The sequence below is a fragment of the Microcaecilia unicolor genome, chromosome 11 (genome assembly GCF_901765095.1).
Source record: "Microcaecilia unicolor chromosome 11, aMicUni1.1, whole genome shotgun sequence".
NCBI lineage: Eukaryota > Metazoa > Chordata > Amphibia > Gymnophiona > Siphonopidae > Microcaecilia > Microcaecilia unicolor.
In genome coordinates, this window is record NC_044041.1 from 94,567,192 (window position 1) to 94,583,202 (window position 16,011).

The 16,011-nt window shown below is 47.9% G+C and overlaps 2 protein-coding genes across 3 annotated transcripts in view; both read right to left on the reverse strand.

Moving 5' to 3' along the window:
• The window catches only part of USE1 (unconventional SNARE in the ER 1), a 43,259-nt gene extending 36,339 nt beyond the window's left edge, over nt 1-6,920 (reverse strand). The window contains exon 1 of one of the 2 annotated variants that reach the window (XM_030217835.1): nt 6,533-6,920. In XM_030217835.1, the coding sequence (XP_030073695.1) occupies nt 6,533-6,535 (3 nt within the window). In that variant the 5' untranslated portion in view covers nt 6,536-6,920. Of the gene's footprint in view, nt 1-6,433 lie in introns of both variants that reach the window. The other variant, XM_030217834.1, reaches the window with a different exon arrangement.
• Nucleotides 6,921-15,101: 8,181 nt separating this feature from the next.
• MYO9B (myosin IXB) overlaps nt 15,102-16,011 on the reverse strand; it is a 288,631-nt gene continuing 287,721 nt past the window's right edge. Inside the window, exons 41-42 of the mRNA XM_030219714.1 lie at nt 15,384-15,511; nt 15,102-15,190 (exon numbers count right to left, since the gene is read on the reverse strand). The gene's annotated coding sequence lies outside the window, so the exon portion shown is untranslated. The remainder of the gene's footprint in view (nt 15,191-15,383; nt 15,512-16,011) is intronic.

Consider the following 16,011-nt stretch of genomic DNA (forward strand, 5'->3'; position numbering starts at 1 on the left):
TGAGAACAATCAGCCTGCTGTCCTCGGAGAACAACTGCTACAGGTATGTATCATACCCTTTCTCCGAGGACAAGCAGGCTGCTTGTTCTCACGACTGGGGTATCCCTAGCTCTCAGGCTCACTCAAAACAAGAACCCAGGTCAATTGAACCTCGCAACGGCGAGGGTATAACAGAAATTGACCTACGAAGAACAACTAACTGAGAGTGCAGCCTGACCAGAATAAATTCGGGTCCTGGAGGGTGGAGTTGGATTTACACCCCAAACAGATTCTGCAGCACCGACTGCCCGAACCGACTGTCGCGTCGGGTATCCTGCTGGAGGCAGTAATGAGATGTGAATGTGTGGACAGATGACCACGTCGCAGCCTTGCAGATCTCTTCAATAGTGGCTGACTTCAAGTGGGCCACTGACGCTGCCATGGCTCTGACACTATGAGCCGTGACATGACCCTCAAGAGTCAGCCCAGCCTGGGCGTAAGTGAAGGAAATGCAATCTGCTAGCCAATTAGAGATGGTGCGTTTCCCGACAGCGACCCCTAGCCTGTTAGGGTCGAAAGAAACAAACAATTGGGCGGACTGTCTGTTGGGCTGTGTCCGCTCCAAGTAGAAGGCCAATGCTCTCTTGCAGTCCAATGTGTGCAACTGACGTTCAGCAGGGCGGGTATGCGGCCTGGGGAAGAATGTTGGCAAGACAATTGACTGGTTAAGATGGAACTCCGACACCACCTTCGGCAGGAACTTTGGGTGGGTGCGGAGCACTACTCTGTTGTGATGAAATTTGGTATATGGAGCATGAGCTACTAGGGCTTGAAGCTCACTGACCCTACGAGCTGAAGTAACTGCCACCAAGAAAATGACCTTCCAGGTCAAGTACTTCAGATGGCAGGTATTCAGTGGCTCAAAAGGAGGTTTCATCAGCTGGGTGAGGACGACGTTGAGATCCCATGACACAGCAGGAGGCTTGATAGGGGGCTTTGACAAAAGCAAGCCTCTCATGAATCGAACGACTAAAGGCTCTCCAGAGATGGCTTTTCCTTCCACACGATAATGGTAAGCACTAATCGCACTAAGGTGATTCCTTACTGAGTTGGTCTTGAGGCCAGACTCTGATAAGTGCAGAAGGTATTCAAGCAGGTTCTGTGCAGGGCAAGAACGAGGTTCTAGGGCCATGCTCTCACACCACACGACAAACCTCCTCCACTTGAAAAAGTAACTCTTTTTAGTGGAATCCTTTCTAGAGGCAAGCAAGACCCGGGAGACACCCTCAGACAGACCCAGCGCAGTGAAGTCTACGCCCTCAACATCCAGGCCGTGAGAGCCAGAGACTGAAGGTTGGGGTGCAGCAACGCTCCGTCGTTCTGCGAAATGAGAGTCGGAAAACACTCCAATCTCCACGGTTCTTCGGAGGACAACTCCAGAAGAAGAGGGAACCAGATCTGACGGGGCCAAAAGGGCGCGATCAGAATCATGGTGCCGCGGTCTTGCTTGAGCTTCAGTAAGGTCTTCCCCACCAAAGGTATGGGAGGATAAGCATACAGGAGGCCGGTCCCCCAATGGAGGAGAAAGGCATCCGACGCTAGCCTGCCGTGTGCCTGAAGTCTGGAACAGAACAGAGGCAGCTTGTGGTTGGTCTGAGAGGCGAAAAGGTCCACCGAGGGGGTGCCCCACGCTCGGAAGATCTTGCGTACCACTCTGGCATGGAGCGACCACTCGTGCGGTTGCATGACTCTGCTCAGTCTGTCGGCCAGACTGTTGTTTACGCCTGCCAGGTACGTGGCTTGGAGGAGCATGCCGAACCGACACGCCCAACGCCACATCCCGACGGCCTCCTGGCACAGGGGGCGAGATCCGGTGCCCCCCTGCTTGTTGACGTAATACATTGCAACCTGATTGTCTGTCCGAATTTGGATAATTTGACAGGACAGCCGATCTCTGAAAGCCTTCAGTGCGTTCCAGATCGCTCGGAGCTCCAGGAGGTTGATCTGCAGATCCTTTTCCTGGAGAGACCACAGACCCTGAGTGTGGAGCCCATCGACATGGGCTCCCCACCCCAGGCGAGATGCATCCGTCGTCAGCACTTTCGTGGGCTGCGGAATTTGGAATGGGCGTCCCAGGGTCAAATTGGTCCGGATGGTCCACCAGAGCAGTGAAGTGCGGCAACTGGTGGAGAGGCGGATGACATCTTCTAGATTCCCGGTGGCCTGGAACCACTGGGAAGCTAGGGTCCATTGAGCAGATCTCATGTGGAGACGAGCCATGGGAGTCACATGAACTGTGGAGGCCATATGACCCAGAAGTCTCAACATCTGCCGAGCTGTGATCTGCTGAGACGCTCTGGTCTGCGAAGCCAGGGTCAAGAGATTGGTGGCCCTCGCTTCGGGAAGGTAGGCCTGAGCTGTCTGGGAATTCAGCAGCGCTCCTATGAATTCCAGAGACTGAGTTGGCTGGAGATGGGACTTTGGGTAATTTATCACAAACCCCAGCAGCTCCAGAAGTTGGATAGTGCACTGCATGGACCGGAGGGCTCCTGCCTCCGAGGTGTTCTTGACCAGCCAATCGTCGAGATATGGGAACACGTGCACTCCCAGCTTGCGTAGATAGGCCGCTACCACCACGAGGCACTTGGTAAACACTCGTGGGGCAGAGGCGAGCCCAAAGGGCAGCACACAATACTGAAAGTGCCGTGCGCCCAGTCGGAATCTGAGATACTGCCTGTGAGCTGGCAGTATCGGGATGTGAGTGTATGCGTCCTTTAAATCCAGGGAACATAGCCAATCGTTTTTCTGAATCATTGGCAGAAGGGTGCCCAAGGAAAGCATCCTGAACTTTTCTTTGACCAGGAATTTGTTCAGGCCTCTCAGGTCTAGGATGGGACGCATCCCCCCTGTTTTCTTTTCCACAAGGAAGTACCTGGAATAGAATCCCTGCCCTTCCTGCCCGGGTGGTACGGGCTCGACCGCATTGGCGCTGAGAAGGGCGGAGAGTTCCTCTGCAAGTACCTGCTTGTGATGGGAGCTGAAAGACTGAGCTCCCGGAGGACAATTTGGAGGCAGGGAGGCCAAATTCAGGGCGTATCCGCACCGCACTATTTGGAGAACCCACTGGTCGGAGGTTATGAGAGGCCACCTTTGGTGAAAAAATTTTAACCTCCCTCCGACCGGCAGATCGTCCGGTACGGACACTTGTAGGGCGGCTATGTTCCCGTGGATCCAGTCAAAAGCCCGTCCCCGGCTTTTGCTGTGGAGGCGCAGGGGGCTGCTTAGGCGCACGCTGTTGACGAGAACGAGCGCGCTGGGGCTGTCCCTGTGCCTGACGAGGCCTTCGGGCCGGCTGGTTGTACCTATGCTTTGCAAAAGAATATGGGTGCAGCCTGCCGTGCCCGGGAAAAAAACGCCCACCCGTGGGGGCGGGTGCTGAAGGCGCCCGGTGGGAGAGCTTGTCGAGATCGGTTTCCCGCTGATGCAGTTGGTCCACCATCTGCTCGACCTTCTCACCGAAAATGTTATCCCCCCGGCAAGGGACGTCAGCCAGTCTCTGCTGGGTGCGGTTGTCCAGGTCAGAGGCACGCAGCCATGAGAGCCTGCGCATCACTATACCTTGGGCCGCAGCACGAGATGCCACGTCACAGGTGTCAAAAATCCCCCTGGACAGGAACTTTCTGCACGCCTTCAGCTGCCTGACCACCTCCTGATAAGGCCTGGACTGCTCCGGCGGGAGCTTATCGACCAGGTCCGCCAGCTGTTGCACATTGGTCCGCATGTGGATGCTCATATAGAGCAGGTAAGATTGGATGCGGGTCACGAGCATGGAGGATTGGTAGGCCTTCCTCCCAAATGAGTCCAGAGTGCGAGACTCCCGCCCCGGGGGCGCCGAGGCGGTATCCCTCGAACTCCGTGCCCTCTTGAGAGCAGAATCCACGACCGCTGAGTCATGGGGCAACTGGGGCCGCATGAGCTCTGGGTCAGAGTGGATCCTGTACTGGGACTCTGCTTTCTTGGGAATGGTGGGATTAGTTAGTGGTCGCACCCAGTTCCGGAGCAGCGTCTCCTTCAGGACATTGTGCAGCGGTACCGTGGAGGACTCTCTAGGTGGTGATGGATAGTCGAGGACCTCGAGCATCTCGGCCCTCGGCTCTTCCACAGAGACCACGGGAAAGGGAATGCTTATAGACATATCCCGCACAAAGGAGGCAAAGGAGAGACTCTCAGGAGGTGAGAGCTTCCTCTCCGGTGACGGCGTGGGGTCCGAGGGAAGGCCTGTAGACTCCTCGGAGGAGAAATATCTCGGGTCCTCCTCTTCCCCCCACGAGTCCTCGTCCTCGGTATCGGACATTAGCTCATGTAGCTGAGTCCGGTACCGGGCCCGGCTCGACGTCGAGGCACCAAGGTCTCGGTGTCGTCGAGCGGTGGACTCCCGCGCCGGCGGGGACGGAGCTCCCTCCATCGACGTCGACGGGGACTCCACCTGCGTGGCTGTCGAGACCGGCACCGCAAGCGGCGGCGGTGTCGACTGCCCCGGCGCCGGGCTAGAGCTCGCCGGCGCCACAGTCATCGGCGCCGAGGGCGCAAGCACCCCCGGCGCCGGCACAGCCTGGCGCATCAGCCCTTCCAGGATCCCCGGAAGGATGGCTCTGAGGCACTCGTCCAGGCCCGCTGCCGGGAAAGGCGGTGGGGCCGGTAAGGGTGTCGGTGCCGGAAGCTGCTGGGGGCCAGGAGATGGCACCGAGGTGCCGGAACCCCGACGCGTCGGTACCTCCACCACCGACGGAGATCTCTCCTCTCTGCGATGACGCTTCGGCGTCGACTCCTCTTCAGGGTGCACCGAGGGCTCCCAGTGACGGCGCTTCTTGTCTTTTTTCCGGTGCACGTCACCGGAGGGCATGGAGGAGGAGGAGGTCGATCCCCCTCGGTCTCGGGGTACCGGGTCCGACAGGGTTCGGTCCCGTGGCTCACGAGTTGAGGGAGTGACCGGGGCCGACTGCCCACGCGGTCTCTCTACCCCACTCTCGCCGGCGGACCGGCGGGCCGACGGGACCTGTTCTCCTGGGGTCGCTGCCATCGGTGCCGATGTCTCGGGCATCGATACCGGTACCGAAGAACCGGTCTTCGATACCGATGCCGTCGAGGTCGACGTCGAGGGGCCGGCGCAAGTTCCAAAAAGACGGTCCCGCAGAACTTGCCTCGCAACCTGAGTCCGTTTCCGGAGACCGAGACACAAAACGCACGACTTGAGATTGTGCTCCGGCCCGAGGCACTGGAGGCACCAAGCGTGGGTGTCGGTCTGCGAGATCGGCCGGCCGCAGCGACCACACTTTTTAAATCCACTCGGGACCTTCGAGGACATCGACGGAAAAATCGCGTCGGCGAAGTCAAAGTCGGCAATGGTGGCTAAAATCACACCACGAAAATTGTAACCGACCGAGCGGCCACTAGGCCGCAACGAGGCGTCCCCGCTAGAAAGCGAGGGAAAAGAAGGAGCGCGTGCTCCACACGCGCAAAATTCTTTTTTTTTTTTTTTTTTTTTTTTTTAATAAAAGAGAAAGAAGAAAAAGAAGAGGCCGAACAGGCCAAAAGCGACGATCCGCGTAAACGCGGTCGAAAAAATCCGGCGGCTGAAACGAGAGAGAGGGGAAAACACAACTCTCTCAGTCGCGGAAAAAAAGTAACTGGCGGGAGCGGTCGCGCACGGGCGGGAAGACGGCCGCGCATGCGCGGTGGGCGTGCCCTGCGTGCTGACCGTCCCGCGAAGCTTATTTCCGGTTGGTGGGGGCTGCCGCGGACGTCACCCAGTCGTGAGAACAAGCAGCCTGCTTGTCCTCGGAGAACTATAATGTTGAAGAATGAACCCAGCTGGCTTTGGGGCAGGGGTACAGCACATGGAGGCCAAGAATGAAATCCACCACAGAGTAAAACCAGGATCTGTTCAGCCTGTCTCTGAGAGCATGAGCTAACTAATCACTTCACCTCCGTTCTAGGAAGCCCACAAATATAAAACAGCATCCCTCCCCTTCGTAAGAACCAAGTTTCAAAACTGGGGGTACTAAATTAAACAAAAGATACAGTAAAGGAGTTTGCGTTAATATACTCAAGCACCCGCACACCTGTGCTCCCACACATTAACTCATGAAATTTACGGGGGGTGGGGGGAAGAGAAAAAGTAGGAATCCTCTGTAAGTTTGTCAACGTACCACCATCAATACTAACAAATAATAATGCACAAGAACAGAGCCGCCTCGAACAGATGCGAGGAAAAGAGACAAGAGATGCCCCAGCATCCCACAATACCAACAAGAAACATGCAACAGCAATGCTCAAGAAATTAACTCTATCCCCTCCCATAGACCTTAACGGTATCTTCCGGCACCACCGCACTACCCATCATTCTCAATGAGACCGACAGTCCCAAGCTGTGGGCCAAGGCCTCGCATCTCACCTTTTCCAGCCGCCACTCGCTCTCATCTCTCTTCTCTGAGGCCATAGACTCACAACGTGAAAGCAGTCGTAGAAAATTTAGCTCTAACCGGGAACCCACCATAGTAGCGGCCCGAGAAAAATGCTTTTCCAACAATTCAACTCATCCTCCACTCCCAGCAGTCATCTTCGACTTGGGCGGAAGTGCGAGGAGGGACAGGGGGCCATCTTGACTGCGGGCAGAAGCGAGGGACTAGCAGCAAATGAAAGCGAGGACCACGGCCATTTTGAGGATGGGCAGGAGGAGCTCAGAAAGTTACGTGGCCGGAAGGAGGAGCGAGCGTCGCGTGGCACAGAATCCGGGAAGTTTACTGACAAGAGACCATACTGTGACCTAGAGCGGGAATCTGCATACGCACATATTGTGATAGCATTTAAGCTTAATGCTTGGTATTGGTCAGTGATGTCACGGCCCGGGAGAGTCACTTCATTTGTGTGGCTGCGAGGTGTAGTAGCCGTGTTAGTCCACTCTTAAAGGTTATCAATAGAAATCAAACAAAATAAAGCATGGAAAAGAAAATAAGATGATACCTTTTTTATTGGACATAACTTGATACATTTCTTGATTAGCTTTCGAAGGTTGCCCTTCTTCCTCAGATCGGAAGTAAGCAAATGAGGTAGCAGATAGTATATATGAGAGAAACATCAAAGCATTACTTTGACTGTCTGACAGAGTGGGAGGGTGGGGGTATGCATGGGGACATCAAAGCATTTTGATGTGGCTGCCAGATACTCTGTCCAGGGAGAACAAACTGGTTTCTGGTTTCTTAGGGAAGGAACACATAAAACCCATTTTCTGGGTCAAACCCAGCTATGTCTATCATAGCAGTTGTAGTTTTACCAAAGCAGGGGTGTTCAGAATTTTATTATTTAAAAAAAAAAAACAATTTCCTGTTTGGTATCAATACATTCTTTAAAAATTCTGATTGCGTTGTTTTGGTATAATTTCCTTTTAGCAATTATAAAACATTGAGTTTCTCTTTTACTTTTTTTGTGTGGAAGACCCAGGCCATTTCCTTCTATTCTTCCAGGCTGGGATCTGGTGCTAGGAGCCTTGATTAGTAAGTAACTACTTGTCCATTCTCCCTGCCCCCCTCATTTTACATCTTCTCCTGTCCCACACCTTGCTTAGCCCAGCCATTACAGTGATAACTCTTGGTCAGCTCCATTCAGAGTTAAGTACATATACACCCTCTCTCTGGCCATTAGATGTCACTACCAACACTGGCTCATTTTCCCAGTCCCATGGAAGATTGGTAGTATCCTAATTTCTTTCACCACTTTGGGTTGTGTAGTTTTCTCTCTCAAACAGAGTTGGGCCAGATTCAAAGTATAGTGTAAGGAAGGGAGAAATGTGATCAGAGACTGTGCACAGAATCTGAAGTTCCCTGCCCAGGCCAAAAAACCCTTATCCAACAACTGCTGTGTTAGCATATGTGAGTTTCATGGATGTTTGTGTGCAACTTTTTAAAAGTCAGGTGTTACTCAACATAAAGCAGCATATTTAAACAGATCCAAGTATGGATAGACTTTCAATCAAAACTAAAGTGTCCTCTTTTTGTTTCTTTTGTTTTGCTTTAAAAACAAAAATCCCTAAACTTTAATTTGTTCTTTGTTTTAGAAAGCACATCAGCCCCTGTTGCAACACAAGAGAGGCTCTTAGGCTGTATCCACATACACCCCAAGTTCCCCACCCGAATCTCTCATCTCATAGGGGGAGGGGCACGAGTGCCTTAGAAAGTGAAGTTGCTTACTTCTAATAGGGTTCTCTAGATCGTTGTGGCCACCGATGGTGTAAGAGGTGGATTTGGCAGGGTGGGGCGGGGTGCTCAGCTGGAGGTTTTTTGTTTTTTTCATTTTCATAGTAGGCCTGACCCTACAGGCCTAATATTCCAAAAATAGCTGACCTATATGAATGCTCCTAAGTTCCTAAATTAGTGACCTATTTTCAGCTGAAATTTTATCATAATTTAAGATATTCAAAGTTATGCTTATAAATTTAGGCATGCCATTTGCTGAAAATTGATGCTAAGCTCCTAACCTTTCCCCTCACTTTAAATCCACCTCTACTGCCACCCACTTTTAATCCTCCTAAATTTAGGAGTTTAGTGAGATTTTGAGTATATATTTAGGCAATCCCAGTAAATGTTTAAAAAGGCCAATTTAGGAGCATAACTCTCAAAATTAGGAGCATAAATCCATTGAATATCAGGTTCTTTAATTTCTTTTGTATTACATACAATTCCTTTTTTTCCCAATAAATGAAAAAAAAGGAAAACAAAAATGTATTCCTACATCCCCACATACTCAGTTCCTGGCTTCCTGTGTTTAAATGCTCCTTTAACTTCCCAGGAGTGGAGAAGTGGCCTAGTGGTTAGGGTGGTGGACTTTGGTCCTGGGGAACTGAGTTCGATTCCTGGCACAGGCAGCTCCTTGTGACTCTGGGCAAGTCACTTAACCCTCCATTGCCTGCCATGAGTGGGAAAAAGTGCGGGGTACAAATGTAACAAAAATAAATAAAATAACCTTGCAAATACACTGAGCTGCATGCTCCCACCAACCAGGAGCTGTAGTACATACATGCATACCCTTCAGCCACAGTCAAAATATGGCACTGATCCTCAAGCTGTAATAGTTTATTTTACAAACTTTAAATAACTACAAACATTGAAACCTTGACCACCTGTACACAGTATCTTTACAAAGAAACAGTTTCAGCTGCTCAGCAGAATTTAAACAAGCCATCTTTGCACCAACAGCAAGAATGGATGCTTTTGGTATTCAATGCAATGTTAGCAGGGGATTTTTCTGCGCACAATTTCAAGTGTACCATGTATCTCAATTCACTGCAGACACAAAGGAAAACAGGTGACCTCCCCACACTTCTAGTCAGGGCATCCCTAAGACACCCATGAAGCAGATTTAAGACACCACCATAGGGCAGGCAATAGAGGCAAATGGATACCTTTTATGGGGAAGCTCTTGGACCCATCTACAAAATCACTTTCATCCAGAAAAGAATGCTCAATCTGGGCATGCAGTAGATAGTGCCAACCAGAAAACGTCCCCCTTGTTGCTGACATCAATGACCCCACCCCTCTACCCTGACATCTAAAATCAGTTTACGCTTAGTATATCAGTCACTCTTGCAGTGTGATGTCTCCACCATAGCAATCACTCTTAATACTGTTAAAACTAGGCACAAACTTCTGCTTGTGGTAACAGCACTGAACAGGGCACTTTGAAATAAAAGGAACATTCCTGGAATTCTAACTCCTTTTGGTCGAGGATCAAAATATCTAGGCACTTAACTTAGGTGTCAGATGCCTACATTTGCCAAAATGAACATTTTCTCTCTTGTTCAGCTTCTGTATTTAAGGGCCTAAGAAACAGACTGGGTCAAATTGGGACAACTACATTAGGCACCTGGGCATAAGTGAACAACAAAAAAAAAAAAGGCAGGCCTACATTTAGGATCCTAAAGTAAGGAAAATTTTCAGCTCAAGGGTGTTCTAGGTCAGCTCCTTTATGTTTCCATGACAAACAGGCCTCCTTGTCATCAAGTTCCTCAAAAATGCTCAGTTCCTAAATTTAATCCTTACATTATTGGCTGAAAATTTCCCCTAAATTTAGGATCAAGTTCCTAAATTTCAACCTGCAATTCATTTGACTAAATCTAGGTTCCAAACGGGCTGATTTACAAAACCATGGAAAGTTCTGTTAACTGGCTGGTTTTAATGTGGCTTTCATAATCTAAATAAGCCTACTTATTTGCAATGTGCGTTAACGCCCTTTAATAGACCAACTCCTAAGTCAGGGGCCACCAACTGAAAGCCACACCAAGGGCCTTTTTTTGGTTCCACATTAACTCTAAATTCAGGGGCTCAATCCTAGTCAGTTTTCAAAGACGGCTGATTTAAAATCCTACCCATACCACTAGAAAACTACAATTTTTGAAGCAACATCCGTTTCACACACTGTTCTCATTTATATACATACAGACACAAATGCATTATATATATGTATAGTACTGTGTTTCCCCACACTATGGATCAGGACCTCAAATGGGGTCAAGTAAAAATGGCCGCTCCTCTTTCTTCCTTTGCACTTCTGCTGAGACCTATATCATGGGTCCTGTGAGTCAGTGAACATTTGCAGGACCTGACCTGTTCTCCTGTGTTGGCTTCCGGTTAGACTGGAAACCCACACAGAGTACTGGAGGTCTGTAAGCACGCACTGAAACGCAAGGCCTTGCTGTAAGGCTTCTTACTGCCTTAAAAGGGCATTTCTGTCAAAGGCGCATCAGATGCGCCAAAATTGGCAGTTATGCATGTAAGCACACTAGGTGCTATTCTATAAGCTTGCGCCTAAGTGCTATAACGCATAACTGTGGGCAATGGGCATATGTCCAACTCATAGAATACCATAAGTTATGTACGTGCTTTGCATGGTGCAGTTCAGCGTGCCCATTAATGCCTGCCATTGACCTGGTGCAAATAGTCACGCTAATTTGGGTTCCTATAATGGCATCTTGGCACTCAGATACCGTTACAGAACTGGCACTAAGCATGCAGCATCGGCACGTCTAAATGGAGGTGCCAAGCTATAGACTCAATCCCTTTGGGGCAACTCTATAAAGGTTGCCCAAATTTGGGCGCTAACACGCAGGGCACCAAGCGTAAATTCTATAATGGGGTCTGGGCACCTAGGTTCCGTTACAGAATAGAACTTAAGTTGGCATGTGTGTGCCAACATTTAGGCGTCCATACCATGTAAAAGGCAGGGGTAAATGTTACATCTAGTATTCTATACATGTGTCTGTTTGGACGCACCCATGTGTAATGCCTCCCCCCCTTCGAGTTGCACGCTATGTGGGATACAAGCTAAGCTTGTAGAAGACCAGATGAAAGCGCTATTATTTTATCATTTCAGTGCACAAATGGGGCTTACATTTAGACACTAAAATTATCAAATCAGGGGGTATGTTTTTTTTGCATAAGTGGGGGGAACAGGATGTGGAAGAGAGAGGGAAGGGAGGCACCAACACCTCAGATTATGCTCCTCCCTTCAGCAGTTTAAATCAGAACTTAAGACACACATTTTCTCCAACGCCTATGGCTAACTCCTGCCCCACTTTGGGCTCCCCGACAGCTGAACGATGCACTTCTCTCACCCTGTGTGTGTTCTCCCTGTGTTCTCCCCTCCCCTCCTACTTTTCTATTAATTATTGTAGTTATGCCTCTCCCACCCCCACTGTCCTTTTGCTCTTCTTCTACCAGTCTTTCTTCTTTCTTTTGGATTTTATATGTAGCCGCTCAGATATTGTTGTTGAATGGGCAACTTTGAAACTTGGGAGGGGAGTAGAAGTCTAATATTCAATTTCTGTCATCATCTGGGATCGTATCAGTTTTTAAGCGTTCAAATGGTGTCATATAGGTTAAACATTTAGGAAGCACTGTGAACCCACTAGGGACAAAAAAAGTACCTGCATATAATGTGTACAGCACCGCATATGACTAGTATCGCTCTAAAAATGATAAGTAGTAATTGTAGATATACACATGCAGACAGATGTTCAAAAACCTAGGGGTTGATATTCAATACAATTTAACCAGCCAGAAACGGCTCCTGGCTGGTTAAGACACCTGTTTGGGGCTAACTGGTTAGAGCCAAACTCAAAGCCGGCTATTTTGGGGGTGCTCTGGGGACAGAATCAACAGTTGGCCGGTTAAGTGCTGATATTTAGAACTTAACCAGCCAGGTTAACTGCATAATTAGGACAGCATAAAAGTCAGTCCTATCTTTATGTAGTAACCCACAACTGGTTAAGTGCTGCACACTGCACTTAACTTGCTGTGTTCGCCAGCTCCACGAACCCAGAAATTTAATGCTGGAGCCCACTGAATTTCTGAGTTTAGCACCAGCAGTGGTCTGCAAAACACTGACTGCCACCGGCTGAACACTGGGCCCCTAGTGCTTAACTTAAAGCAGTTACAGCCTAGAACTGGCAAACTGAAACATTTCCCTTTCTGTGCACCTAAATTTAGGCATCTAGCAAATGGTGGGGCTTGAGAGGAAGTCAGGTTGGGGGAATAATGTTTAGATGCTCAACATACATTTCCGGTACTAGGCACCTAACTTACACACCTAAAGGAAAGCAAATGAATAGCAGGCCTTAATTTAGGGGGCTTATTTTTGGTGAAGTTAGCTGGGCTTTTCTTTGAATCTCTCTACTTCATTTTTATTTTTGGATAGTGGAAATGGGGCATCAGATTTCACTGCAGGCAGTTTAAACCTGCCTTTAAAAAACTTTCGTTTGGTTTAGATCACTGATTCTTAGTTTCCGACACTGTGGGTTTGAGCGCTAGTATATGTCAAATATTATTTAAGGGTGAATGAGCCTTTTTTTGTCCTTCTCCCATTTTATGGCGTTCCTTTTCACCTTTGTTTTCTTTATAAACCGCTTTGGTCTGCTTGTCAGTAAAGGCGATGGAGAAAGTTTTAATTAAATATTAAACATGTCCAGTAGTGACATCAGTGCAGCTCTACCAATTCAGAGCTGCTCCTGCAATGACAGAAACAGCAGCTCAGTTCCCAAAGCAAATACCTGATGAAAAATGAATTTACAAACAGAAGAATCAATATTCAGCAGTGGTAATGACAGTAATAATTTAAGTAAATTCAGTGGCACTGAATATACGCATTATAGAGTCACCACTCTGAAACTATACATCCTTTTTGGGCAGTGGGGTTGATCCTGGGGTTTGAAATGGGAAGTCTGTTGGGACATTATGATGAATGAGTTTTAAAAGTTTTTGTTCTTAAGGTGGTGATTGGAGTTTGATTGATTTTCTCCTGTCATGATTTGGAGCTCTTGACTTCTTTTCTAAGAAGAATGGTATATCAACTGCTTTAAAATTATTAAACTTGTACAGGCCTAAACTAAATGTAGAACATAAGTGCATAGTGGCAAAATATCATCACTATCTGGATATTTTTACTCTGCCTTCCCTCTGAGCACTGAAACAATAGTGCAGTGCCCGCGGGCCAAGAGCAGTAGGGGGCACACTCTCCCCTAGCTTCCATCTAATTTAAATCACTTTTGAATGGTGCTAAGGGGCCCATAACCCTTATTAGCCATTGGCCCAGACCGCTGTCAGTCTCGCCCCTGCCTCTATCCCTTATTATACAGATAGGATTGGGACATTCAGACAGATTTTAGGCTTGATACTATCCATATAAGGGTTGAAAATCCATGTGTAGCTTGTGAGAGCTTGTTTTATTTTAAATTTTCAAAAAGGATTATGGATGCCATTTCCAAAATCCTAACCTTCTATAACAGAGTTCAATCACGGTTAATATTCTTACCAATGCAAAGAAGTGGTGGGTGTCCCTTTAAAACAATGTTCTGCTCTCAGCTAGGCTTCTATAGGGGGAAAAAAAAAAAGAGATGCACAAAAGCAGTTTTTAAAATGTAGAACTATTTTTCAGGGGCTTGGCACACTATTTTCGAAGGCCTGCAACAGATTGCTGGTTGGGACAGGTGGGTCAGTAGCGCCTCGGAGAAAGAGTACAGCTAGCAATCGCCTCACAAAGCCATTGGGCTGCCTCCATCTTGCTCACCAAAGGTCCACAATTGCACTTCAACAGGAGGAAGGGGAGCAAGTGCAAGGAACAACCTCTCAGTGCTGCTGACCACCGATGGTGCTTGGATTCAAACAGTTAAAAGACGAGCCCCGATGATCCAGAGTGGTGTGAACTTTTCCTTAAATGAAGTTTCAAAGAAAGGTTGCACGGAGGGGGCATCGTTGTATTCTTATTTGCATATTAATAGCCATCTGTAAAACATGGCCTATTATTGACCTATGTGAACTAGAGCTGGGGAACACGTGTCACTCCCTTCAACATCATCTTTTCTCTAAATGCTAGTCATTTACAGGCATGTACAAGACTTTGTAAGAAAAAGTGCAAAGAATTCTCTGGGTTTTTTTTGGAGAACATTTAGTCCTTTGTCAAGCCCATACCGTTTAAAAACATCATGTAAACGAAATACAGAAAATATATAAAAAAAAAAGTTTTAAAAAGTCAGACAAACTGTATACAATGAAAGCACTTGGTCCTTAGCAAATTCCATTAATAAGCTGCTATGAAAGATAGAGAAGCAGGAACAAGAACTGCCTCTCACCAGTCAAAGCACAGTCAGGAATTTTCACGCGTGCATTTTGGTCACAAGCCATAGTGTCCCCATTAAACCTGCTGTCTGTAGCATTTCAAACGTTGGATTCATCCACACTGGGTGCCTGCGTGTAGGGATCAGAAAACCTGCGCTTGACTTTTGCTGTGGGTTCATAATCTTCAGAGGATCCCCGAAGCTGGCATAGATCTACGCCTGGCACCATGTACACAGACTGGATGCTGTCTGTCCGCCTTGCGGGCTGTTCTCTGCGTCTCACAGCTGGCCCGCCTTCCTCTGTTGTGGAAGTTATCCATGCAGACTCTGTGGCACAGATGCCAGGAGGGAGCTTTATGTTTGAGGTGGGAAGCAGAGGGCGTCTATGATGGACCTTCATTTTGGCTAGAAAGGACGATGGCTTTCGTCTTGAAGGCAAGGTCAGAGACGCCGAAGGACAAGAAACACCAAGTATACCAGTACCAGTTACATTCATGGATGGCTTGCTGACGCAAGAAACAGGGAGCTGTGTACCACATTGGGAAGTTCCTTTAGAAAAAGAAAACACACATTATTTGATTTTCCTTTTTTATTGGCTTGCAAATAGCAGCTAATAAAAATTTGCATCCTTAAGCCTTACCATTAACTCCCAAGCAAGCAACTGCTCGGCTGTAAAAATGAACAGAGAATAAAACATCATAGGTGAAAGGATATTAAATCAACACGCTACCTTAATACTGACCTTCGGTGTCCGTCTGCCCTGTCCGGTCTTCCAGTAGACTCTCCGTGCTGATGGAGGTCTCCGAATCGGCATTTTCCTCATCTGAGCATCTCTGGTCTAGTTCCGGCAGCCGGTACGTGATATCTTCCCTGAAGTACATCAGAGAAAAATATGCAAAGAAATGTTTTTAGGGCATTATTTACTGAAGCTGTTATTCAAAGAAGAGGTAAAAGGAAGGGAAGGAAGAAAGGGATGAAGGTGCAGGTGTTTGGATACATGTACATTTTTGAACATTGCAACAATCCATGCATAACAAGCCTCAATTCAATTTTGCATTCTTGCAAGTTTTAAATGTTTTTACTGCTAGAAAGCAAAAGTAAAACAGAAAAAGCAAATTGTTTTCACTCTCTTATCAGTGGAAATAAAATGCCTACAGTAATGTTACCTGAAATTCAGGAGTGATTATGTCATACAGATGTATATTAATTCCCTAGGCAGCATTGCCATGGGTCAGAAATGTAATCTGTTTTCTCTATCACCCTATGTTTTATCAGGAAAGATGAAGAAACACAGGTGCTTTACTTTCAAAATTTATGGTAAAAAAAAAAAAAAAGGCTCTTTCCAACCTAAAGAAATATTTCACTTTACA